Source organism: Oncorhynchus tshawytscha, linkage group LG06 (assembly GCF_018296145.1).
Source record: "Oncorhynchus tshawytscha isolate Ot180627B linkage group LG06, Otsh_v2.0, whole genome shotgun sequence".
Classification (NCBI taxonomy): Eukaryota; Metazoa; Chordata; class Actinopteri; order Salmoniformes; family Salmonidae; genus Oncorhynchus; species Oncorhynchus tshawytscha.
Window position 1 is genome coordinate 19,990,072 of NC_056434.1, and position 26,971 is coordinate 20,017,042.

Consider the following 26,971-nt stretch of genomic DNA (forward strand, 5'->3'; position numbering starts at 1 on the left):
CATACTGACCTGTTAGAAAGGTGGCATCCTGGCACGTTGAAAGACACGTTGAAATTCACTGAGATCTTCAGTGAGGCCATTCTACTGCCAATGTTTGTCTATGGAGACAGCATGGCTGTGTGCTCGATTTTATACACCTGTCAGCAACGGGTGTGGCTGAAATACTTGAATGTCCACATACTTTTGTATATACACTACCGTTCAAAGGTTTGGGGTCACTTAGAAATGTCCTTGTTTTTGAAAGAAAATCACATTTTTTGTCCATTAAAATAACATCAAATTGATCAGAAATACAGTGTAGCCATTGTTAATGTTGTAAATGACTAGCTGTAAACAGCTGATCTTTTACGGAATATCTACATAGGCATACAGAGGCCCATTATCAGCAACCATCACTCCTGTGTTCCAATGGCATGTTGTGTTAGCTAATCCAAGTTTATTATTTTAAAAAAGGTTAATTGATCATTAGAAAGCCCTTTTGAAATTATGTTAGCACAGCTGAAATCTGTTCTGTTTAAAGAAGCAATAAAACTGGCCTTCTTTAGACTAGTTGCGTATCTGGAGCATTGGCATTTGTGGGATCGATTACAGGCTCAAAATGAAACCAATAACTTTTCTGTAACTCGTCAGTCCATTCTTGTTCTGAAAAATGAAGGCTATTTCATGCGAGAAATTTCCAAGAAACTGAAGATCTCGTACAATGCTGTGTACTACTCCCTTCATAGAACAGAGCAAACTGTCTCTAACCAGAATAGAAAGAGGAGTAAGAGGCCCCGGTGCACAACTGAGCAAGAGGACAAGTACATTAAGGTGTCTAGTTTGAGAAACAGACGCCTCACAAGTCCTCAACTGGCAGCTTCATTAAATAGTACCTGCAAAACACCAGTCTCAACGTCAACCGTGAAGAGGCGACTCCGGGATGCTGGTCTTCTAGGCAAAGTTCCTCTGTCCAGTGTCTGTGTGATTTTGCCCATCTTAGTCTTTTTATCGGCCAGTCTGAGTTATGGCTTTTTCTTTGCATCCCGGAGTCACTTCTTCACTGTTGATGTTGAGACTGGTGTTTTGCGGTTCCTATTTTATGAAGCTGCCACAAATTCTTCACAGAGTTCAAGTAACAGAAACACCAACATCAACTGTTCAGAGGAGACAGCATGAATCAAGCCTTCATGGTCGAATTGCTGCAAATAAACCACACCAATAAGAAGAGGAGACTTGCTTGGGTCAAAAAACATGAGCAATGGACATAAGACAGGTGGAAATCTGTCCTTTGGTCTGATGATTCCAAATTTACGATTTTTGGTTCCAACCGCCGTGTCTTTGTGAGACGCAGTGTGGTTCCCACCGTGATGCATGGAGGGGGAGGTGTGATGGTGCTTTGCTGGTGACAGAGTCTGATTTATTTAGAATTCAAGGCACACTTCACCAGCATGGCTACCACAGCATTCTGCAGCAATATGCCATCCCTTCAGGTTTGTGCTTATTGGGACTATCATTTGTTTTTCAACAGGACAATGACCCAACACACCTCGAATCGCTGTTTTTCAGTCTTTCGGTCCCAGCTTTGATGCACCTGTACTGACCTCACCTTCTGGAGGATAGTGGGTTGAACAGGCTGTGGCTCGGGTGGATGATATCCTTGATGATCCTTGTAGCGTCATACACAAGAAGACTTGAGGCTGTAATCGCTGCCAAAGATGCTCCAACAAAGTACTGAGTAAAGGGTCTGAATACTTATGTAAAAGTGATATTTCAGTTTTACATTTTTTATAAATTAGCAAAAATGTCTGAAACCCCATGACAAACCAAACAGGTTATTGTGTGATGAGGAAAAAATCAAATGTTATCAATTTTTTTACAAGGTTGTAACCTAACAAAATGTGGAAAGTTAAGGGGTCTGAATGCTTTCTGAAAGAACTGTATATTATTTGTGGGTTGAGTTGGAGACAGTAATTCAGACAACTAGAAAGGCCAGTCTAGATATCACACTGCTTGAGAAGAAAAAAAGCTACATGAAAAAGTAGGAAAATCCCCTATGAAATACCACACTGAACGCATAACATAACATTGTTCTTATATGACAAAGACAAGCTGCTATCTTTGTTCTCCTAAAATCCCCATCTGAATATCATGCTGTTATCAGAATAAAATCACGGGGCACCTACACTCATTCATGTGTCTACAAAGCAAAACTGACATTTCAGAGGTATGTTTGTGTCATATGACACCGGTGTGTGTGTGTGGAGCTCTGTACAGTGTGTGCAGCACCCATTTAAGTCTACACCACACAGCTGGGCAGTGCTAGGGAGCTGTAGGGCATTCAGTCCTCCCAGGGATCTGTGCGCACTTGGCATGTGCCACACTTGGGTAAGAGGCTCTTCATAAAGTAAATAGGCATACCCCCAACCACTGAACACTCATTACTCACCAGCAACCTGAAACAGGACAGGCCGGATGTGAGAGGTATACTGACTGGCTCTTCATTAACACATCACTGCTCTCCTTTACCCACAGCTACTGGAGCCCAATGAGTTAATACCATAACACACAGCCTCCATACCGTCAACCCAGATGAGAAGTAAATGGTCTGTGTTGTTAAGGCTAATCTCAGTCACTAGAGGCCAGGGGAGGGATTCATTTTCCATATGAAGAGAAGTGGAATTGCCTGGGTTGACACAAAGTGTGTATAAGTGGGCAATACAAATGAAGATAATAAATATAGCCCATAGGATGCTACATATAAACAGAGGGGGGGAAATTCCCTGTCCCAAAAGCCCCAGGGTGATCAGTGGTGCATAAACTCAACAAGCAAATATGAGGAAGAAAGCAAGAGATACAATTCCTCCATGCAAAAACTCCCCGAAAAAACCCACGCTTTCAAGTGTTTCTCAAAGGTGCAATGAGACCAATCATTTTCCTCAGAGTGACAGAGTGAATAGAACCTGATGGCAACAACTAAAGCCCTGATAAATGACAGTGGCTTATTAATAACAAGCCTTCACAGGAAAAGGAGCAGGTAGCGTAGACAGTGTCAGACACAATGTTTTAATCAGTTTCTACAGCCAGGAATAACCAACCATGCATCATTGAAGACAGGATCAGAGAGCGAGACAGACGGGGACAGAGGGAGTGTGATATAGGGACTCTTACCTGAGGGAAGTCTCCGTTCCTGGGGAGGTTGAGGAAATCGTCATGGAACCCTGAATGGCTGAACATGTCCAAATCGGGCATGGGAGCATTCAAGTGGTATTGCCTGAAAAAGGTCAGAGGTAAGGCAGCTTAAAGAGATGTACTAAGAGGTTGAGAGTGCTGTGGATAGTAGGTTTCACAAGGGAACTCCCTAGTCATCATTAGGTGGGCAGAAGTTGAATCAGAAGGCGTTTGGAATTAAATTAAACAAAGGAAACGAGAACGCAGTGAGAATTTTGCATGGCATGGTTGGAAAAACAACCGTCTCATACTAACCCAACAAAGACATAACTAAGAGCAAGAATAGTGAGAGGATAAAAGGAATAAATAAAGTCAACAAGCACAAAGTGGAAACTGTCAACCCGTACAAACTGTGGAGTCATAACACAAGCTATTCAACCAAATGAGGCATTATCCTAAAGGAGATCTCTTTTTTTACAACCAAATCTCTATTTGTGACGTAAATGGCATGTTATAGAAGGGTCCAGACACCTTAACAGAAGTGCTTTGCTATTTGGCTGGCAGACAGACAAGTAAATTAGTTTACAATGAAAAAGCAAAGTACTTTTTGCAAAAATTATACATGGCCATCATATTTATAATGTTTATCATAGAAAGAAAGTAGCCAGCTACAATTCCTGAATTTTCGCTTGAAGTTAATCTTGCATTTTACTGGAGAAAAAAGGCTACCCCGAAAAATACCAAATTAAAGTAGCTGTACATCAGTCAGAGCACGGTCTCCTGATGAATTCTGATCCGAGTGGAGAAGTGCAACTGAAATTACAATAAGAAGCATTTTAGATCTGGGTTTATAAAACGCAAAGAAATTTCTGGTGCATTTTTTTTTCTTTGTGAAAAACTGAGTTCTGCGTTAATGCGATCCCTAAGTTTAACTATAGTGTTCGCTTTCTGCCATGTTTGAGAAAATAGTACAACTGCCACTGCTATTTTGATTTCCTTGTTTTTTTGTGTGTGTGTGTGTGTGTGTGTGTGTGTGTGTGTGTGTGTGTGTGTGTGTGTGTGTGTGTGTGTGTGTGTGTGTGTGTGTGTGTGTGTGTGTGTGTGTGCATGTACACATGCTGCTCCAGAACCAGTGCGGTTCTTCCTTCAGACAAGCATGCATCAAAACTTTGTTAATTTGAACAATGTCTCTCGTTCCCCTTTTTCATTTTTTATTTCACCATTATTTAACAAGGTAGGCTAGTTGAGAACAAGTTCTCATTTACAACTGCGACCTGGTCAAGATAAAACAAAGCAGTGCGACACAAACACATGGAAAAAACAAACATACAGTCAATAACACAATAGAAAATGTCTATATATAGTGTGTGCAAATGTAGTAAGATTAGGGAGGTAAGGCAATAAATAGGCCATAGTGGCGAAATAATTACAATTTAGCAATTAAACGTGATAGATGTGCAGAAGATGAATGTGCAAGTAGAGATGCAAGATGGGCTATGTACAGGTGCAATGATCTGAAAGCTGCTCTGACAGCGATATGATTCTCCAGCGATTTTTGCCATTTGTTCCAGTCATTGGCAGCAGAGAACTGGAAGGAAAGGTGGCAAAGGAGGTGCGGGCTTCGGGGATGACCAGTGAAAAATACCTCCTGGAGTACGTGCTATGGGTGGGTGTTGTTATGTTGACCCGTGAGCTAAGGCGGGGTTTACCTAGCAAAGACTTTTTGATGACCTGGAGCCAGTGGGTTTGGCGATGAATATGAAGTGAGGGCCAGCCAACGAGAGCATATAGGTCGCAGTGGTGGGTAGAATATGGGGCTTTGGTGACAAAACGGATGGCACTGTGATAGCAAATTGGATGTTGTCTGAGTAGAGTGTTGGGGCTATTTTGTAAATTACATAGCTGAAGTCAAGGATCGGTGTTTGGCAGCAGGGTGTTTGGCAGCATGAGTGAAGGATGCTTTGTTGCAAAATAGGACACCGATTCTAGATTTAATGTTGGATTGGAGATGCTTAATATGAGTCTGGAAAGAGAGTTTACAGTCTAACCAGACACCTAGGTATTTGTCCACATATTCCAAGTCAGAACCCTCCAGGCGAGCTTCAATGCCATACAATTCTCCTTCTGTGGCCTCCAACTGCTCTTAAATGCAAGTAAAACTAAATGCATGATCTTCAACCGATTGCTGCCCGCACCTGCCCGCCCGTCCAGAGTAATGATGCTGGACAGGCGGGCAGGTGCGGGCAGCAATCGGTTGAAGATCATGCATTTAGTTTTACTTGCATTTAAGAGCAGTTGGAGGCCACAGAAGGAGAATTGTATGGCATTGAAGCTCGCCTGGAGGGTTGTTAACACATTGCCCAAAGAAGATCCAGATGTATACAGAAGGGTGTCACCTGTGTAGAGGTGGATCAAAGAATCACCAGCAGCAAGAACAACATCATTGATGTATACAGAGAAGAGAGTCGGTCCAAGAATTTAACCCTGTGGTACCCCCATAGAGACTGTCAGAGGTCCAGACAACAGGCCCTCCGATTTGACACACTGAACTCTATCAGAGAAGTAGTTGGTGAACCAGGCGAGGCAGTAATTTGAGAAACCAAGGCTGTTGAGTCTGCCGATAAGAATGTTGTGAATGACAGAGTCGAAAGCCTTGGCAAGGTTGATGAATACAGCTGCACAGTATTGTCTCTTATCGATGGCGGTTATGATATTGTTTAGGACCTTGAGCGTGGCTGAGGTGCACCCATGACCAGCTCAGAAACCAGATTGCAGAGTGGAGAAAGTACGGTGGGATTCAAAACGGGCGGTGATCTGTTTGTTCACTTGGCTTTCGAAGAGCTTAGAAGGGCAGGGTAGGATAGATAGGTCTGTAACAGTTTGGGTCTATAGTGACTCGCCCTTTGAAGAGGGGGATGACAGCGGCAACTTTCCAATCTTTGGAAGTCTCAGGCGATACGAAAGAGAGGTTGAATAGGCTAGTAATAGGGGTTGCAACAATTCATTTTAGAATGAGAGGGTCCGGATTGTCTAGCCCGGCTCATTTGTAGGGGTCCAGATTTTGCAGCTCTTTCAGAACATCAGCTATCTGGATTTGGGTGAAGGAGAAATGGGGAGGCTTGGGCAAGTTGCTGTGGGGGGGTGCAGGGCTGTTGACCGGGGTAGGGATAGCCAGGGGGAAAGCATGGCCAGCCATAGAATAATGCTCATTGAATTTCTCAATTATCTTGGATTTATCAATGGTGACAGTGTTTCCTAGCCTCAGTGCATTGGGCAGCTGGGAGGAGGTGCTCTTACTCTCCATGGACTTTAGTGTCCCAAAACCCTTTGGAGTTTGTGCTACAGGATGCAAATTTCTGTTTGAAAAAGCTAACCTTTGCTTTCCTAACTGCCTGTGTATATTGATTCCTAACTTCCCTGAAAAGTTGTGTATCGCCGGGCTATTCAATGCTAATGCAGTACGCCACAGGATGTTTTTGTGCTGGCCAAGGGCAGTCAGGTCTGGACTGAACCAAGGACTATAACTGTTCCTGGATCTACATTCACTTGTAAATGTCCAAACTCACCAAAAATGATATTTCGGTAGCACCTACCTACAGTGGGGCAAAAAAGTATTTAGTCAGCCACCAATTGTGCAAGTTCTCCCACTTAAAAAGATTTGAGAGGCCTGTAATTTATCATAGGTACACTTCAACTGAGACAAAATGAGGAAAAAAATCCAGAAATTCACATTGTAGGATTTTAAATTAATTTATTTGCAAATTATGGTGGAAAATAAGTATTTGGTCAATAACAAAAGTTTCTCAATACTTTGTTATATACCCTTGGTTGGCAATGACAGAGGTCAAACGTTTTCTCTAAGTCTTCACAAGGTTCACACACACTGTTGCTGGTATTTTGGCCAATTCCTCCATGCATATCTCCTCTAGAGCAGTGATGTTTTGGGGCTGTTGCTGGGCAACACAGACTTTCAACTCCCTCCAAAGATTTTCTATGGGGTTGAGATCTGGAGACTGGCTAGGCCACTCCAGGACCTTGAAATGCTTCTTACGAAGCCACTCCTTTGTTGCCCGGGCGGTGTGTGAGATCATTGTCATGCTGAAAGACCCAGCCACGTTTCATCTTCAATGCCCTTGCTGATGGGAGGTTTTCACTCAAAATGTCATGTACATGGCCCCATTCATTATTTCCTTCACACGGATCAGTCGTCCTGGTCCCTTTGCATAAAAACAGCCCCAAAGCATGATGTTTCCACCCCCATGCTTCACAGTAGGTATGGTGTTCTTTGGATGCAACTGAGCATTCTTTTTCCTCCAAACACGACGAGTTGAGTTTTTACCAAAAGGTTATATTTTGGTTTCATCTGACCATATGACATTCTCCCAATCTTCTTCTGGATCATCCAAATGCTCTCTAGCAAACTTCAGACGGGCCTGGACATGTACTGGCTTAAGCAGGGGGACACGTCTGGCACTGCAGGATTTGAGTCCCTGGCGGTGTAGTGTGTTACTGATGGTAGGCTTTGTTACTTTGGTCCCTGCTCTCTGCAGGTCATTCACTAGGTCCCCCCGTGTGGTTCTGGGATTTTTGCTCACCGTTCTTGTGATCATTTTGACCCCACGGGGTGAGATCTTGCGTGGAGCCCCAGATCGAGGGAGATCATCAGTGGTCTTGTGTGTCTTCCATTTCCTAATAATTGCTCCCACAGTTGATTTCTTCAAACCAAGCTGCTTACCTATTGCAGATTCAGTCTTCCCAGCCTGGTGCAGGTCTACAATTTTGTTTCTGGTGTCCTTTGACAGCTCTTTGGTCTTGGCCATAGTGGAGTTTGGAGTGTGACTGTTTGAGGTTGTGGACAGGTGTCTTTTATACTGATAACAAGTTCAAACAGGTGCCATTAATACAGGTAACGAGTGGAGGACAGAGGAGCCTCTTAAAGAAGAAGTTACAGGTCTGTGAGAGCCAGAAATCTTGCTTGTTTGTAGGTGACCAAATACTTATTTTCCACCATAATTTGCAAATAAATTCATTAAAAATACTACAATGTGACTTTCTGGATTTTTTTCTCTCATTTTGTCTGTCATAGTTGAAGTGTACCTATGATGAAAATTACAGGCCTCTCATCTTTTTAAGTGTGAAAACTTGCACAATTGGTGGCTGACTAAATACTTTTTTGCCCCACTGTATGTAGGTGCTGGATTGCCTGTCTTTGCAATTTTTTTCCCCCCGTTTGTGCTCGTTAGCATATTTGACAATATGAAAATTGGGATCTCACCCAACTCTATGGGTCCCTGAAAAAACATGAACAAAGGCTCCAAAATGTCCTTTTAGAAATTGCAACGCTCTCAGTATAGTGACACATCTTTATGTTGTACACGTGAAATTGTGTCATACAGAACTTCATCCGCAACATTACATTCCATTTTTTCGCGACTCAAGCGATATCTCAGTCCATTCTACAGGTAACTGTTCAAATAAAAAACAGTTGACTAAATTAGGGACACAAAATATATTGAAAGCATGGGGTGCTTGAACAGGAAGTTCAAGACACTTGTAGAATCTATGCCAAGGTGCATTGATACTGTTTTGGATGCTCGTGGTGGCCCAACACCCTATTAACTTCTTATGGCTGGGGGGCAGTATTGAGTAGCTTGGATGAATAAGTTGCCCAAAGTAAACTGCCTGCTCCTCAGTCTCAGTTGCTAATATATGCATATTATTATTAGTATTGGATAGAAAATTCTAAAGTTTCCAAAACTGTCAAAATATTGTCTGTGAGTATAACAGAACTGATATTGCAGGCAAAACCCTGAGGAAAATCAAACCAGGAAGTGGCTTCTATTTTTAAAACGCCATGTTCCATAGCCTGCCTTTGCTCCATTTAAAAGGGAGATTCCTTTAAATGCTTTTTTAAAATAAATTCAACCAGATTCCTTTTCCTATCGCTTCCTCAAGGTGTCAACAGTCTTTAGACATAGTTTCAGGCTTTTATTTTGAAAATTGAGCGAGAAAGATAACATTGCGTCATTGTGTGGCTGGGTGCCAGCAGCGTTTTGTATGCGCAACAGAGTTTGGGCAGCAATTGCCTTTCCCTCTCCTACTGAAAAAGACAGTTGCGGTTGATATATTATCGATATATTATTATATATTTTAAAAAACAACCTGAGGATTGATTATAAAAAACATTTGACATGTTTGTGGACATTACGGATACTATTTGGAATTTTCGTCTGCGTTGTCATGACCGCTCTTTCCTGTGGATTTTGAACATAACGCGCCAAACAAACGGAGGTATTTTGGATATAAAAATCATCTTTATGGAACAAAAGGAACATTTATTGTGTAACTGGGAGTCTCGTGAGTGAAAACATCCGAAGACCAAAGGTAAACGATTCGTTTGATTGCTTTTCTGATTTTCGTGACCAAGCTACTTTGATGCTACGTGTTCATAATGTTTTGTCGAGCGATCGATAAACTTACAAACGCTTGGATTGCTTTCGCTGTAAAGCATATTTTCAAAATCTGACACGACAGGTGGATTAACAAAAGGCTAAACTGTGTTTTGCTCTATTGCACATGTGATTTCATGAATATAAATATTTTTTGTAATATTATTTGAATGTGGCGCTCCGCAAATCAGCGGTTGTTGATTAAAATTATCCCGTTAACGGGATTGCAGCCATAAGAAGTTAAGACACTTGCTGGCATTTCCTTTATTTTGGCAGTTACCTGTAGCAGCAGGCTACAACAGTTCGCACCTGTTGTTTACAAAGCATAAGACAAATAACATTTGATTTGAACAAGTTCTGTATGAACAGAAGAGGACTGGCCACCCCACATAGTCTGGTTCCTCTCTAGGTTTCTTCCTAGGTTTTGGCCTTTCTAGGGAGTTTTTCCTAGCCACCGTGCTTCTACACCTGCATTGCTTGCTGTTTGGGGTTTTAGGCTGGGTTTCTGTACAGCACTTTGAGATATCAGCTGATGTACGAAGGGCTATATAAATAAATTTGATTTGATTTTGATTTGGCTACAGAGAGTAACTTAACAGTGACAGCACATCATATTACCCCAGACTTGAAAATGAGAAGTACCATGCTAGGAAACACAATGCTTTTATGAGTCACACAAGCGCTAATTTTTCTCTTTGTAAGAAAACATAGCATAGGCCTAGACAATGTCTGAGCCATGTTTACATATTGATTTCACATGCATGTTGCACTTTATTTTTGTGTTGTTGATGAGTAATTGTGTGTTTTCATTTAAGAAGTGTTGGTATTCCTGATTGTGCTCTCATCAGGCATTATTTGACTCATGATCATATATGAAATCAGGGATACCAACACTTTGTATTTTCTTAAATAAACACAAATGAACTACAGTAACTGTTGGCATTGAATTTTCCAGCTGTGCCGAAACGTGACCCCAAAACGTACCGAACCGTAGGTTTGGTGAACCATTACACCCCCATTGACAAACTCCTGTATCTGTTAGGCGAAATACCACAGTGTGCGATCACAGCAGCAAGATTTGTGACCTGTTGCCACAAGAGAAACCAGTGGAGCACAAACACCATTGTACATTCAACCAATATATATATATATATATATATATATATACACACACATGTACATGCAACCAATATTTATTATCTGTTTATGTATTTTCCTATGCCAATCATACTACAACTACTTGCACACTGTTACAACTTTGTACGTAGCTAATAATATAACATCTGAGATGCCCCATTGAGATGAGAGAGAAAGAGTCAGAGACAGAGAGAACAGCCCCTACCCGTCATCGGGTTCCATGATCCACAAAGGCCATGCTGACCATACTGCCTTTGTCCAGTCAGACTCGCACAGACATACACAGACAACACACACTGGAGATGTACCAAGTCGACTCACACACAATCACAAAGACACTGGAGTGGCACAGCTGTGTGGAGTTGTGTCCCTCTACACTCAGGGCTTCATGCGACTCCGCTCTGACCTTAGGCGAATGGAGGCACTCCACTCTTTCACTTTTGCTCCTTGGAATCACAATCCAGTTCAGTGGAAAAAACACCGCTTCACTTCTGCTGCCTGTTGGATATTTTCACTTTCTCACTGAGTCACGGCAGGCAGGGCATGACGGTGACAACATGAGGAGCGCAGCATAGAATGAAATCCTGTGTGAGTTAATGTATACAATGGGGGGATTGATGGACAAAACTGTCCTCCAACCCAGGCCACAGACCAGCTGGAGGATCATTGATGGACTTGAGGTTGTTCTTTAAAGAGAACGGAAGAGATAAGCAATTGGGAGAGTTGCTGGTGGTCTAAACTTTATGTTTGTCGGTTTCATATGTATATCAAAGCTGGGTGTGAGGGGAATTTAACATGGAGATTCAGGGATGTGATCGGCACAAGATGTGTGGTAAATCTCAAAAAATGCAAGCCAGATATTCTAGGATCAGAAGTCCGGGTTTCCTGATTGGTGTGGAAAATTCACACCTGTAATCGAACATCTTTATTTTAAAGGGTCACCGTCAGCCACCAAGCTGGGGTCACAGTGCAGCATCCTAAAGCTTCCAATTGGCTCGTTCATTCTCCTTCCGCTCCCCTGTAACTATTCCCCAGGTCGTTGCTGTAAATTACAATGGGTTCTCAGTCAATTTACCTGGTAAAATAAGGGTTAAATAAAAATGACAGTGATAATTGCTACCTTGCCAGAAGGTGTCAGCACTAGCAGCATTCCAATAACACAAAGTCAGCCTTTCCCGGATGAGTCAGCTTTATGTAGTGTTACAAAACCCCTCAAATATTTCTATAACCAACTGTGACAAAGGCTATTCCATGTATCGGACTGGTTCAAGCTGGTGTTGCACAATTTAATGTACGTAGGGCAGGCCAAACAGAAAGTAACCCATCTTCCAGTAAATGCTTTATTGACTACCGAGTATCACTTCTCACCTGATGCATAACTGTTATTGAATTCTGAGGAGATAAATCGAGTTAAAGTGACAACCTCCGAGTTGTAATAGTTTGGTCAGGACAGTAGGACGTGATAACCAAAAGTAGAATGCAATAATATTCAGAGAAGTCAAACCTACATTGCTCGTCTCGAATTACAGGCTTGTCCAGACAACTATGGATTACAGAGACCCAGATGAAAGGCGTGTTTGATCATCTATAGAATACTAGCATAGAAAGGTTCAGAACATTTGTGAAACATCACAGCAGAAAAATATATGGCAGAAAGATGGGAGAGGTTGACAGTAGCTGACGGCTGGGACTAAAACAAATAAAATAAATAAAAGAGAAAATAATATGTAAAATATACTGCGTCTGTAAAATGTAAAATGTATATACTATGCATTAACTGGAAGCTGAAGCCTAAGTATTGTTGTCCATTATTTTACTCCAATTAAGGCAGTGGTGGTATAGTTAGGGGTAAATAAGAAAGTTATTATTTTTATATTTTTTTATATTGGGAATTGGAAAAGATGCAGACATTACATTGATAGAATCCACAATTTATCTACAATATTAAAGCTGATCTACCCCCTAAAAACATTGAAAAAAATACTAGCATGGGCAGGAAGGGCAAAATAAACCCACTCAAAACACTAACAGGAAGAGTGGGGGGTAATAACAATATCTTGTTTTCCTAGAAGAGGTTTAATATTTCCTTGTGTGACAAGCCAGCAGAATGTACCAAAAGACATGTGACACAATGATCCTTCCCTGGCCTAACCCTAACCCTCTACTTACCACATCAGGAGCTTTCATTCTGACTTCCAGACAAACCTGACATTCATTTAGCTACTTCAGATTATCAGCTCGTGTCAATCTCCCACTCTGTGTTAACCAGTATGTGCGTCAGTCAGGGTTTGGTTTCAGTTCCATTTACATGAAGGATTACTTTTTAAATAGGTAGCCTGTTTCAAACCACTATGGAATTAACTGAATTGAAACGGAATGAATTCACCACCACTGTACTGCAGACTAGGGCATTAGTCTGAAAGACTGCCAACAATGCAGATACAGTAGACAGAGGAACAGTTTGCATTTAAAATGACCCATACATGTTCCAATACAGCTGCAGGCCTACACCCTAGATATCTACTGCTTTTGAAGTACTGCTGTAAACAGAAGCTCAAGCTGGTGGGTGGCCTGTTTGTCAAAGCATTGATACATGAGATACACTGTGAGGCAAAACCACATGGTGACGAAACTGAGGGGGCATGTACAGCCATTTGTTGGATAGCAACCCTTGAATACACACACACACAACCCTGGCTGGATCTCACACTCATTCAGTGAGCTCTGTATTGTATCTACCCAGTCAGCATCTCAATGACATCTTAAAATAGTGTGTTTTTTATTTTACCTTTATTTAACTAGGCAAGTCGGTTAAGAAAAAAACTCTTATTTTCAATAACGGCCTAGGAACAGTGGGTTAACTGCCATGTTCAGGGGCAGAACGACAGATTTGTACCTTGCTCGGGGATTCAATCTTGCAACCTTTCGGTTACTAGTCCAACGCTCTAACCACTAGGCTACGCTCAGTGTGTGAGTGAGTGAGAGAGTGGTGAGTAAACAGAGTGTTGGAGACCGACCCATTCACATTTCTGCACAGGACTCTGCTCACACTGAACACGGATGTGAGGATGCGGCTGAGACTAATTTAATCACTTGTCTTCCAATGTACCACAGGACTTGATCAACTGTGTGGTAACTAGCAAATCCATTTTAGCTACAGTAAAAAACATCTAATTATATGTCAGTGAGATCAACTCTCTGCACTTAATGACGGCTAAAAGGCATCATTCTGATCAGCAGAGCTGAAGACGATACAGTAGATTACATTCCCATTTAGGGTCATTGCAAGTCCACAAATCTGTTATGTCTGACATTGTTATTTGCCTTGTTCTCATGCTATTCATTGGACGTCTGGCTACAATTACACCAAGAATGACAATGTGATTAGGAGGCAAGCAGGACTAATATAGCTGATAAGTATAGTTGTAGAATCAAATCAACTTTCATTAGCCTAATATTTTATCTAAGTAGGCTACTTCATTAAACCACTCAGGGAAGGGGGGTGATCTGCAACAGAGATGACAGATTAAAGAAGCCACTACCAATAAACTAACGTCTGAGGAAATGTGAAAACCACAGGTTTTGCAAAGAGGTAGAGCAAACTACATCAGTTAACCCACTACAGTCTTTTTCATAACAGATTCACTATATGGAACAACAGATCAGCCACCCCAAAGACAATCTCAAGGAATTTTGTTCTGAAGTATGTGCCCCATGTCTGAGAGAAAAGAAAGATCAGGATTTTTTTTTTTACATGTATTGAACCCCTTATTTTTGGCACTAAACAGTCTCCATATATTTGTTCATTTATTTCTTCAACTGGTACCTAGATACGAGTGTTGTGAGGCCTGTGGGTGTCCTAGCGCAAAACAACGACATGTACGTGTTTGTGAGGGTCATCTTTCCACAGAGATGTCATATTAGTGTGTAGCCCAAACTGTTTGGACGGTTTGGGCTAAAGTGTTCTAGAGTGTGCAGCAGTCTAAGGCACTGCATCTCAGTGCTAGAGGCGTCACTACAGACACTGGTTCAATTCCAGGCTGTTTCACAACCAGCTGTGATTGGGAGTCCCATAGGGGGGTGCACAATTGGCCCAGTGTCGTCCGGGTTAGGGTTTGGCTGGGGTAGGCAGTCATTGTAAATAAGAATTTGTTCTTAATAACAGACTTGAAAGGTTAAATAAGGGTTAAATAAAAAAAATGAAATAGACAGAAGTTGTCTGAAGTCGGTACAGCCGATCTGATGAGTGGGGGTCGTTAGACAATTTTATGACAAGACCGCTTTAGCTGTCACCTTTCACCGCAGATGCGGAAGTGAGGATGCAGGGGATTGAGACGAATCCAATACAAAAACTGATCTCTAGCTTAAACTGACGGAATTTATTGTGGGTGATTTATTTATTTTTTCCTTCGGGGGCTCGGATATCGACTCTACAGGGTTAAATCAAAAGTTGGTAGGGATTTGAGGTTTGGGTTACATATAGTCTCTGCCATGTGCTACATGGGAAAACTGAATGGAGAAAATGCTATAAAAAGCATTGAACTAACTAACCTGACCCTGTTAAACCAGATGAAATCACGTGTACACAACTGGTACATAGATAGGCCTTTCTGGGCATACAATTGCCAGTGTGTGCGAGATGGAGGCAAGAGTTAGGAGCTCTTATGTGCTGTGGTGTGCGTCTGAGAGGTGAGGGTTAGGGGGCAGTGTGAGAAACACATCTCAGTTGACTGGGAGGCCAGGGAACAGCCCCAGCTGCCAGATGCAGAGATAACCTCCACCCTCTACAGCGAGTGTGACGCCAGCCAGCCAGGCATGCAACGTTCCATGGGAAATTAAGGAGACGTAATAAGGAACTGACGCCCACCCCCACATTTTAAGCCTGGCACTTACAGGACAATCTACATAAGACTCATTACACACTAGTACTTTGACTGGTGCTTTATTGTCAGGGTACTTTTGAATTATTATTTTCATTTAATAAACTAGAGTCCAACGTAAACTTTGCTTTCTCACTGGCCCAGTTGTCCAAAAATCTACTGGCCCAAAAGGGACTTCTACTGGCCTGGACATGTTGTAGTTTTTAAATGCATTGGGGTCATGCAGGGCTTATAGGTTGGCATGACCTCGCGCTATACATTCAGCTATTAATAGGAAAAAAAGTTGTAGTTGTTGTTTTGGCTCTGTACTCCAGAAATGTACTCCAGGAATGATACAATGACTATGATGTTAAAGTGCAGACTGTCAGCTTTAATTTGAGGGTATTTTTATCCATATCGGGTGAAACGTTTAGTAATTACCGATTTTTTGAGTACATAATCCCCACATTTTAGGACACCAAAAGTATTGGCACAAATTAACTTGTGTATTAAAAGTAGTCAAGTTTAGTATTTTCTCCTAGCACACAATGACTACATCAAGCTTGTGACTCTACACACTTGTTGAATGCATTTGATATTTGTTTTAATTGTGTTTCAGAGTATTTTGTGCCCAATAGAAATGAAAGGTAAATAATGTAGTGTCATTTGAGTCCCCTTTATTGTAAATTAAAATATGTTTCTAAACACATACATTAATGTGGATGCTACCATGCTTATGAATAATCCTGAATAAATCGTGAATAATGTTAAGTGAGAAAGTTACTCACAAATATCATACCCCCAACTTTCACACTCATCATTCACGATTAATTCAGGATTATGCGTAATCATAGTAGAATCCACAATGTAGTAGTGTAATTTTATATAATTTTGTCATTCAGCTGTAATTATCTATTAATGTTATGTATTATTTCATGTTTTATATTTAGTTTGGACCTCGGGAAGAGTAGCTGCAGCTTTGGCTGTAGTTAATGGGGATCAGAGTAAAATTAATTTAAAAAATACTAAATACACATCACAAGTAAAACAGCAGAGGGGAGGGTGAGGTATGAGAAGTGATTGGTTACTTACTGGTTTCCAGATTGCATAGGGCAGTGTGCGTTGTAGCCTCCAGACTGCTGTGAAAATGATGCCCAGGAACCAGAGGGATACAGATAACTCTGAAACAGAGTAGATAAAAGGTTCATTAGTATACCATGCCTAACAAGACTCAAACACCATATGCGACTGGATATCATATGGTCAAAAATGCTTTGTATTTATATTGTCAAATGACTTGGGCAGGAATCGTATAACAAAAGATCTCTGCAATTCATGAAGGGGGGGGGTACCCTTTTCCCAAAATGACATTTGTGAAAACTTGTGCACAAATTATATATTTTTTTTAAAATCGCCAGCCATTTCACAGGTAACCATTTAGGTTGTCTTTGTTCCTCTGGGTCATTCCTCATGAGGGGCCACATACCCAATTGTATAACTAATTTCATGCCATTCTAATTTTGCCATGGGGCGGATATTTTTTGGGAGAGTTTTACACATAATTTCCTACAATTCTATTAATTTTCCATAAGGTGGAAAACAATGTTTGCAGATTTCAAAATTATATGAGTGAGAGTGGCTAACAAAATCAATGGGGGGCCCCTCGGTTGGTAATTTGATAATGATTACTGCTAGAATAACTTACCAAACTTAAATATGTTAGCTGGCATGGGCTAATTGAGTGACTGCAAGGGGCTGACGTAATAGAACTGCTGCTGATACAAACAAAATTTGAAATTGCACCTTGTGTATTCTACTATCCCAAATCTCAACATTAAGTTGAGATCAGTGGGCCACGCCACCAGTTGCCCATTCCTGCACTATCTAGTACCAGCGTCTCCTAAAAGCGAGACATAGATGATGCCCGGCACTAGTTAATACATGAACGAGTATCAGCCTGGGAAATCTTGACCCTCATCAGGCCCAGTATCGGTCGAGATAACTGTGTCAGCACAAAGACGTCACCGTCCCACCACAGATGTCAAGTCTAACGCATGACTGCCATTGTTAGTGTTCCAGGTCCTTCTCAAATTGCAGGGGTTGCAGCAATTAGCCTTCAGAAATGGAGACCATAAAAAAACATTTCACCTGTGATTTATATTAAAAGTCAGTGTTTTTTTGCTTCAATAGAGTGATCAGGCCCATGTAATTACAGTTTTCCTTCACACAAAATACATTATTGCAACAGTCAAAAAATAGCTTCATTTTCATCAGATGACAACATAAGTGCAACGCTATTTGGCTAGCAGCCAAACGTAAATTAGCTTATAATGGAAAGGCAAGGTCTTTCTTGCGAAAATGATGCATGCCGATGTTTATCATATTATTATTTTTTACCAGCTACATTTTCTAATGTCTTACATTTTACAGGAAAAACGTACACAGAAGATTACTGAAGAAAAGTACTTAGAAAAGTACAGAAGAAAAAGTACACAGAATGCCGTTCGTGAATGTGGGAATTTTATGGGTCTGACAAACAAAGATTTCTCATCTGAACGGAGAAGTGCAACTGAAGCACAAAATTTGTCAGAACGCGAGCAGAAATGACAATAAGAAGCATTTCAGATCTGTGTTTACAAAACACAGCAAGATATGTGTTTTATTAAAAATGTTTCGTGTGAAAAATGCAGAATTCTGCATTAACGTGACCCCTGAGTTGAAGTGCCCTTAACCACCATGAGTTATTATCAGGCTGGGGGAGAGAAGCACCTGATCTGTTTAACTAGTTGCGGGTCTTTGTTGACTCTTTGCTGAGTACTTCTTGCTTAGATAGGGAGGGAGATTCAATAGACTGAGGGCACATCCTGCATGTAAATATAACCGACATAACATTCCCTTCCCTAACCTTTAACATTAGTGGCTAGGGAGGAAATGTAACCTGGCCCCTTGGTCTCTGACAGTCAGCCCCCCCTGTAGGCCAGCCCAGAGGTAGAGGGGCCAGTGGAGATCCAGAGATAGAGTTCTGCATGCCGTTAGCCATGCTAACAAAATGTTTGATGACAATAAACATTATTATTTGCATATGTAGCCTTTTAATATTAGCATATTATGTAGCCACATTTTCCTGGAAATTTGAGTTGACCAAAATGGGTGGATGTGTAAATGTGTGTAGTGTGCAACTGACATACCTCCATATTGGAAGAGGCAACTTCGAAAATGCTGCTGTCCAGCTGTGGCCCCTCTGGGTGCAGGTAGTTCTCCCCGTCCATGGCCGGTGAGGGTGATGGGAGGCTGGGCATCAGGTTGCAGGCTGACACATGACCTTTGACCTTCACGTACGTATGCTAGCTGTGTCCTACAGAGCTTATACCAAGGCCCACTCCATCCCCTGGAGAGCGAGAGAAAGAGACATAGAATTTGAATAGCTTGAATTAAACCCCTAACTATTCACGTGGTAGCGCGTCATGTTATTCATCCGGTAGTGTAGTCTAATATAACTGTGTAAAACCTGTACTGTTGTTTTGAAGCAGTAGAATATACATACCGTTTTACCTAAAGTCAAATAACCTAATTGCATAATGGTTTTGGGTGCTGTAACACCAAGTAGACAAAAGCAAATGGGTCCTGTCAATCAGGAATGATGAGCTAAGACAAGTCTGTACAAAGGCTGCAGTTTTTAAACAAAGATAATGCATGAACGTCACTATGACAGGTTTGATTACGTCGGACTAAAATGCGTAACAGGGTTTGTAGTGAAACCAGCATGGTGAAACTGTGTGGGATGGCAACAACGTCATCTGGGGAATATCACTCAAATTACATCCAGATTGACAAACAATCACTTACTTGAAGTTCCAAACAAAATAAATGTCAGATCAATCAAATAACAGCCTACTGCTTATTATGCATTGAAACATTTTAACGTTGCAAATCATAGGATAGCCCAATTTAAATCATGAGTTTGTCTGTAAATGTAGTGGGATGTCAGTCTTCTTCGCACACTGCTACATTAATTTGCTGCATTCACAGCTCAATTGTAATTGGAAGTAGCTCATTGTTCCTGATTGACAGGACCCATTTGCTTTATGCCTTCTGACATCACAGCAAATTCCACATGCAATGCTATTAAATTCACAGCTCTCATTGAGCTAGGAAGAGAAGCGGAAGAGTTGCTGCTGCCTTGGCAACAGCTAATGGGGATCCTAATAAAATAGTAAATACTAGCTGTAGACAGAGGGGGTTGAGAGAGGATGGCAGGTGCTGTATGTTCCTGGACAGCTAGTTAGTGAGCCTACTGGAAAGGAAGCTTAGAGGACTCCCAGTCCCACCACCTACATCTCCACCAAGTTTGATCAGATGATCAAAAGAGGCTCCACACACCACCATGACCGATTGGCTGAATAACCTCAATCGCACTCCCTCCTGAAGGAGAAACAGTCAGATATGCATATCAAATAGGCACATTAAAGCCTGCACGCCAGGCTACATTGCTTCTATACCACTATCTGGAGCAATAGAAAGCTAGTGTGAGGGCTTGTTTCTTTAACATGCTCTTTCCCCCACCTCTCTCACTAATCAAACTCTTCCCTCCCTCCCTCCCTCCTCACCAGCACACAAAGAACAGACCTGTCCACCTGCACCAGGGGGCATAGCCAAAAGTCTAATGGAGTTCATATGAGGGTTTCAATAAGCAGTCCGTTGTACTACAGCCTGACCTAGGCTGGCAGGCTCCTCCCCAGGGTGTGTGGATGCTGACACTTAAGTCGTTTTTTTAACCACAGGACCTGACCAGGTAAAACTGTACTCACGGTCATAGTTATAGGCTATAGCTCCATCTATGGTCCAGAAAAACAGCTGGCCCTACTAACACTTTGGAAACCATATTAGGTTTCCATATTAGGTACAGTCAAACCTGGTAAAGAACAGATACATGAGAGGAGTGTGCATGTGTTTGTGTGAGAGTGGTGTGAAGGAGATATGCGGCTGTGAATCCCACAATCACAGGCAGGTGATGACTTAATCAGTGTGACAAACACAACAGTCCATCTCTCTTCATTAATCCCCACTTCGCTCTCTCTCTCTCCTTCATTCTCTCTCACCATCTCAGGAGCGTTGAGATTTATTCCCAGCATCCCTGGGCCTTTTCCCGCTTTCCCTCCAGTCGATCCAACCATCCCCCATATCACCGGCTGCAGTTCATGTCTCCTAGCAACCAAGAAAGTCTCTCGCTTTAGCAGCCCAGTGTCTGAGGACAATAAATACAGATAATTATTGGGTTCCCAGATGTTCTCTTCCTGTAAGGCCTATTATCAATACAGGAAAACAGGAAAAACTTCCTGCCACTGAGGGAGGGAGAGAGAAGGGTGGGAGGCTAACAATGTAACTAGTGTTTCATTCACTCAGCAAAACACACACACACAAGGAAAGCATTTACTATACCTCCATGGATTATTTAAAAGCTTCTGGCCTATATTGAAATATATAATGCTTTTCACAAGTACAGGGGGATGGGTTCTAGGGTGAGGAGGGTGTCCCATTTGTAAGACAGTAACGCAAAAACCCAGATCTTTTGTATTAAACAGTTTAAACTTAAAGCCTATTGTAGAGTAGTAGATAGGGAGGGGGTTCATTTCACAGTCAAAGGAGTGAGTATACAGTGTAATATTGTCATTGCTTCAGAGTAGGGATGTTAACCTTTAAATCGGTTAGATGGTTCGAAAAAATACATTGACCAGTCATGCTTAAAAAATAAATCGGTCTATGGGTTAATTTGCATAATTTAGTGGAATTAAATTGGCGCGTGTGTATTTTGGTAGTCATGCATCTTATTTATCCCACGGGCACAGCATACAAAGTCTAGTTTGTGGAGCGGAATAGCCAATCACCTGTCACACAGCGCGAGAGCAGCGCCTCAAACTGGTACTGGAGTGAAACGCTTTCTGTAAACCCAGTCATCGCGCAACAAATAACGATTAAAAAGAGCCATTTTTATTTGTCAATTTCAACTCGTAATTAAAGCGCACCTCCCATTCGCGTGCATAACCGATAGTCAACCGTAGGCAGGCTATCAGCGTGTCACCCACCTCTTTGCAATGTGAGCTTGAGGCGGTATAAATTGTTTGAAACCTGAACGTTTTACTTTACTTCGAATAATGAGGTACGTCTTACCTTGCTTCAAAGAAGCAAAAATCCACCCATAGAAAATAGGTAATTATTGTATTATTTTATTGGTTTTCATATGAACTTTCTTTCGTTGTCCAGAAGCCAAAAGGCACAATCATAGTCATATTAGAAACCAATCCTAGTTGTTGCTATTAGATTTCCTCTCCTAAATTTATATTGTATCTCAATCTCATGGAATCGCTCACATTAGGTGTGCTGTTTAGAACTGTTTTCCCGCGAATTGCATTTTGGAAAATGTTTGAAAATGTGTTTTATTTGCTGCTTCATTACAGGAGTTGCATGTTCAATAATATAGCCTTTTGACTGGAAGACGATAGGCTTGCTAATGTTGCATGTTTCCATTAAGCTCTTGATGAAAAAGGTATGTTCCTTGTATGCGTGCATAGTATCAGAGAGGAAGAGGCAAAGCGAGACGTTTCACAATCGCTAATAAATGTGTGTATATATATATATATATATATATATATATTTTTTTTTTTAAGTTTGTTGACCTGTTGATGAGGGTTGTTTAGTCGGCAACAAATTGACCGAGATGTCCATCCCTACTTCAGAGACTGGTGCTGGTGGTGGTTGGTCTAGCGACCCCCTCTCTTAGCCTCCCGACTGGGTGGCCTGACATATTATAAACCAAGGGGGTGAGGTGCAGATTATTTCATGTCCCTGCAGTTTATAAATCTAGCCTTGATGAAAGAATTCAAGACCTTTAAGAGGGCTGAAGTACAAGTTATGACCTACATTGCAACATATTAGGTATTGATTATGAACAAACATCACATTTGGTTGTAACATTGTATTTTCCACAGCCGTTTCCCCATGTTGCTGAGTGCCAGCTAGCCAAGCCACCAGTTTTCCTGTCTCTCATTCTGACTAGGCACTCAGCCTGCCAGCTGAAACACATGGAAGTCATCCAAATCGCAGCTAAGCGCTCACGAGGACCACCATCCTTCCACACAGGAGGGGAACAACAGCCTCTTCCTCTGTGGCAGTGCTAGCTCAGCCTGGGTCAGGGGCCGGGCAGAGCTGAGTCCACACAGCCAGCAGGGAGGGGAGAGAGCCAGGCAAGGCTGACTATGGAGTGCTATGGCAGGTTCTTTTCCTACCATCTATAATGATAAAGTTGCCTAATTAAATGCCAATCTAAGGTCATTCAGTTTTGCATTCATGTGTTAAGGTTACGATTTGTAAAGGGTAAACTGATAGTTGGTCTGGCCTGTGCCCAAGGGCAACTACTGCCCGGAGTGGTATGGGAACATGCCCCAGGTTAGTGGTGTCATCTCTACCACCCTGTTCGCAGGCCTCCACCTCTTCACCCCTCGTGTGATCCATCACTCTTTAAAAACACTTGTCTTCCCTTGCTCCTCAAGCCTGGCATTAATCCTGCTTAAGGCAGAGAGTAAATCCCTTAATGAAGATGAAGTGGGGCCATCCATTAACTACGCTCTCAAGTTCAGGGCATCCTGGCAGCAAGGGTGACACACACACAGGGTTGCAAGAGGTTTCATATGAATGAATGACAGACCAAACCTTTTACATCTGTTCCCGTTGAACAGAGATACCATCTCAGACCTCATGATTGACAACACTTCTTCCCACCTTTATGTGGATCCCAGGAAGAGTAGCTGCTGCATGCCCAGTAGCTAATGGGGATCCTAATAAACAAAACCTACAAAGTCACTCACTTATGTCCTCACCTATTAAATGTCTGATTTCAATAAGGTTATAGAGCCATGCTACATTACATTAAACCAGTGGGTTGGTGGTTATGACAGTTTGGCATACCATGCTGGATTAATTAGCCAAACTATTTTGAAAAATGCCTAAAAAGGAACAAGTTACTTCCCTCGGAAACACAGTTGTCATTCAAAACAGTGAATTATTAAATCAGGTATTTTTCAACGCGCCATTATCCATTTACCGGCACTGACGCACAGAGAGGATGTATGGACAGTTCGGTGACAAGGGAGGAAATTACAAAGAAAAATGATCAAATCTGCAGCGCTATCAAACAGGAGGGAGATAGAAACAAAGTGTTTTAAGAGCTTGCTGTATTGTTAGTTTCTGAATCCATTAATATATTAATCATGCTGCACATGATTAGAAGCCACATTGGAATTAGCCTGAACACCAAAAACCAACAGAGGAAGTGGCAATGCTTTTATAACCAATTTACATTCAGGGAACATTATCTCAATAATGAAGCATTTTGTTCCAAATTGGACAGAATCATCACATATTGCCATGCACAATGTCAGAATTGCTGCAGCAAAATATCACAAGTGATTCATTGTGTCACATAAGTCACATTAAAATGAAACCCAGAAAGGCCAATTCGCCATATGAGAGCTCATGATGAATATTATTAGCCTAATGACAATCTCCAGCTGTATGAGACATGTGATTTATCAACATGAGGGTGAATATTACAGGGAAGAAATGACTCAGAATGAGTCTTTTGTTGTGTTGAAAAGGAGAGGGGGAGAATGAGAACCACCAACAGTGGCTTGCTGACACCAGAGCCCCACTATCCACCAGTTCAACAGATCTAGATCAAAGCCAGGTAACATCAGAGGAAATGGATCCACTTATCTGGTCTCTTCTAGGTGGCCTATATATATATGTAGTGGGAAATTGGGACTAGGGTGTCATTTGAGATTACACCCGATTCACTCTGAGTAGTCTCTAAAATGGTTCACTCACACTGCATTCAATAAACCTAGATAATCAAATGTAAGCTAACACCCATGCCCTCTGTCCTGCAATACAACAGAAAACTGACATAACTTACTCATAAACATGATTGTAGCCAACTGTGTGTCAGGCGGTTTATTCCTCTTCAATGTGTCTGTTTTATAATTCGAGCACAAGCAGCATCATTCTAGAGATGCATCCTGGCTCTCCCTGCCTCTCGGTCTGATCAAGAGTAAGCCTGGCCGGGTGAGTGTGTTCAGGCTGTAGTGTCACGTGCTGCTTGCCTCTCACCCAGCCTGACCCTGCCTGATGCTGTGGATTTGATGCTGAAGACTGGCTCCCAAAACCCAAACAAACGCCAGCCAATCCCTTCTCGTTGTGTGAGTAAGTGAGCATGGGGCAGAGCAGAACAAAATGGGCTCGGCTGGAGGCATTAGACCATATACTCAGCGGACCTGCAGGCTGGCGGAGACGATTCATACAAACTGACCCAGTTCTAAGTATATGTGTACAGTGGGCCTGTGCCAGCTCAGCTGTGGACTTCGACAGCAGAGACTCCTATTACACACCTGATCATCAGCAGGACCAGACTACCGCATCAAGCCAGTGAATGAGGCTGGCTCCATTGTGTGTGGTTTAGACTGGAGGGAGAGTGTATAATGGTTGGGTAACCAGGGAACAGGCTTGTGGACTCCTGTGTGGGAAACCAAGTCTAACCCCCAGTGCTAGAACACCTAACCATTAGGAAAGGAATGCAATGTCAGGGTTTTTTCTGCATGAAAGTTTTTTTTCCTTCTTTTTTTCAACCGCCTAAGACAAAATACGTTTTCTGGATTGAAAAACGCTTAGTATAAACTTAAACGACTAAAATCAGACAAAATATGTAGAAAAGATAATGGGCTGATACATTTGTAGTCGGAAATTTACATACACATTAGCCAAATACATTTAAACTCAGTTTTCACCATTCCTAACATTTAATCCTAGTAAAAATGAACTGTCTCAAGTCAGTTAAGATCACCACTTTATTTTAAGAATGTGAAATGTCAGAATAATAGTAGAGAGAATGATTTATTTCAGCTTTAATTTCTTTCATCTCATTCCTAGTGGATCAGAAGTTGACATACCCTCAATTAGTATTCAGTATGATTGCCGTCAAATTGTTTAACTTGGGTGAAATGTTACGGGTAGCCTTCCATAAGATTCCCACAAAAAGTTGGATGAATTTTTGGCCCATTCCTCCTGACAGAGCTGGTCTAACTGGGTCAGGTTTGTAGGCCTTCTTGCTCGCACACGTTTTCTCAGTTCTGCCCACAAATTTTTGATAGGATTGAGGTCAGTGCTTTGTGATGGCCACTCAAATACCTCGACTTGGTTGTCCTTAAGCCATTTTGCCACAACTGTGGAAGTATGCTTGGGGTCACTGTCCATTTGGAAGACCCACTTGCGACCAAGCTTTAACTTCCTGACTAATGTCTCGAGATGTTGCTTCAATATATCCACATAATTTTCCATCCTCATGAAGCAATCAATTTTGTGAAGTGCACCAGTCCCTCCTGCAACAAAGCACCCTCACAACATAATGCTGCCACCCCCGTGCTTCACGGTTGGGATGGTGTTCTTCAGCTTGCAAGCATCCCCCTTTTTCTTCCAAACATAACAATGGTCATTATAGCCAAACAGTTCTATTTTAGTTTCATCAGACCATAGGACAATTCTCCAAAAAGTACGATCTTTGTCCCCGTGTGCAGTTGCAACCCGTAGTCTGGCTTTTTTATGGTGGTTTTGGAGCAGTGGCTTCTTCCTTGCTGAGCGGCTTTTCAGGTTATGTCGATATAGGACTCTTTACTGTGGATATAGACACTTTTGTACCTGTTTCCTCCAGCATCTTCACAAGGCCCTTTGCTGTTGTTCTGCGATTTATTTGTGCTTTTCGCACCAAAGTACGTTCATCTCTAGGAGACAGAACGCATCTCCTTCCTGAGCAGTATGACGGCTGAGTGGTCCCATGGTGTTTATACTTGCGTTCTATTGTTTGTACAGATGAACGTGGTACCTTCAGTCATTTGGAAATTGCTCCTTGTGGAGGTTTACAATTGTTTTTCTGAGGTCTTAGCTGATTTTTTAAAAATTTCCCATGATGTCAAGCAAAGAGGCACTAAGTTTGAAGGTAGGCCTTGAAATACATCCACAGGTACTCCTCCAATTGACTCAAATTATGTCAATTAGCCTATCAGAAGCTTCTAAAGCCATAAAATAATTTCTGGAATTTTCCAAGCTGTTTAAAGGCACAGTCAACTTAGTGTATGTAAACTTCTGATCCACTGGAATTGTGATACAGTGAGTTAAATAATCTGTAAACAATTGTTGACTCTTTTTCCCCCAGGCTTCAACACCTCCCCCTCTACACCCCCACTGCCTCTCTAAGATTATAAAATGGTGCTTCTCTTTTATGAATAATGTTGCACGGTATGCCGAAACGTCTGTACTTTTTCAATTATAGAACAA

General features: G+C 41.8%; 1 protein-coding gene across 6 annotated transcripts in view; it reads right to left on the reverse strand.

Annotated features, from left to right (window-relative positions):
- The window catches only part of LOC112252228 (protein strawberry notch homolog 2), a 98,438-nt gene that overhangs the window by 47,336 nt on the left and 24,131 nt on the right, over positions 1-26,971 (reverse strand). For all 6 annotated transcript variants that reach the window (XM_024423284.2, XM_024423283.2, XM_024423280.2 and 3 more), the window contains exons 2-4: positions 18,781-18,980; positions 16,685-16,773; positions 3,148-3,250 (exon numbers count right to left, since the gene is read on the reverse strand). In XM_024423284.2, the coding sequence (XP_024279052.2) occupies positions 3,148-3,250; positions 16,685-16,773; positions 18,781-18,891 (303 nt within the window). In that variant the 5' untranslated portion in view covers positions 18,892-18,980. The remainder of the gene's footprint in view (positions 1-3,147; positions 3,251-16,684; positions 16,774-18,780; positions 18,981-26,971) is intronic.